At 44.7% G+C, this 1,043-nt stretch overlaps 1 protein-coding gene across 1 annotated transcript; it reads right to left on the bottom strand.

The window, feature by feature from the left end:
* Positions 1 to 112: 112 nt before the first annotated feature.
* Positions 113 to 524, bottom strand: LOC107758345 (tripartite motif-containing protein 35-like; the record flags this gene model as incomplete). The annotated part of the gene is made up of 3 exons (XM_016576058.1): positions 415 to 524; positions 315 to 337; positions 113 to 234 (listed from the first exon to the last, which is right to left on the bottom strand). Coding segments are annotated over exons 1-3 (253 nt in total), but the record flags the coding sequence as incomplete, so codon positions are not given.
* Positions 525 to 1,043: the final 519 nt, after the last annotated feature.

Here is a 1,043-nt window from a genome sequence, read left to right as displayed (position 1 = left end):
CTCATTTTGGTGTAGTAGCTCATCTGGTTATTCACACATAATGCTGAAATCTGTCAATATTGCATCATTTCCAGTGTGTATGCGAGCTCAGATCTTCTGCAATCAGACTCACTGTTTTGGACGATGTCCTGCATCTTCTTCCAGACTCTGAAGGGCAGGTTGCCCAAGTAACGTGGCACATGAATCAAAGCTCCAGAAGGCGTCTGTGGATCCGGCTGTGATGAGATCTGGACTCTGGAAGAACCTTCAGGATCAGAACTGCAGTGGCTTTGGATCAGAAGCAGAGAGAGCAGAGACAGCAGCAGATCACTCACCTTTCCATCGTGACTGGAAACTCCTGCAGAACAAACACACCATTGATCATCAAGAACTCAATCAACCATCAATCAATCAATGGATGATCTGAAATCAGACCTTCAGAAAGCAGACGTCACTGGCTTTCATCATCTCCTCCATGTCTTTGATTGTGTGTGAAAGAGCTGAGATGTGTCTGTTCATCTCCTCCAGCTTCTCCTTCATCATCTGCTTCTTCTGCTCCTCTTCCTCCCTCAGTGCAGTGATTGTAGCTTCTTCTTCATCTCTGAGAAACTGATGAAGCTTCTCAAACTGCTGTTTAATCTGACGCTCTGTGTGCTCAGCTTGAGACTGAAATCAAACCACATTCACTTCAATCGTCTCCATCGACACACATCAACACAATCACATCATTCATATGACTGGACTGACAGCCTAACCCTCTATTAAACAGCATGCATATCGTGTTAATCCTAGGAAGAGGGAAATACTAGGTAAGGAAGTCGAATATCTTTTAACTCATGATCTTGCTGAGCCCAGTTTCAGTGCATGGAGCTCCCCTGTCTGCTGGTTAATAAGCCAGATGGGACGTATCGTTTTTGCACAGACTATAGAAAGCTTAATGCAGTTAAAAAGCCTGACTGTTATCCCTTACCACGGTGTGATGATTGTGTTGATAGAGTTGGCTGCGCTCAGTTTGTGAGCAAATTTGTTCTCCTGAAAGGATACTGGCAGGTGCCTTTAACCGA

The sequence above is a fragment of the Sinocyclocheilus rhinocerous genome, unplaced genomic scaffold (genome assembly GCF_001515625.1).
Source record: "Sinocyclocheilus rhinocerous isolate Xijiao unplaced genomic scaffold, SAMN03320098_v1.1 scaffold15250, whole genome shotgun sequence".
In the NCBI taxonomy this organism is placed as follows: domain Eukaryota; kingdom Metazoa; phylum Chordata; class Actinopteri; order Cypriniformes; family Cyprinidae; genus Sinocyclocheilus; species Sinocyclocheilus rhinocerous.
This window is presented reverse-complemented; position numbering and strand designations above follow the sequence as displayed.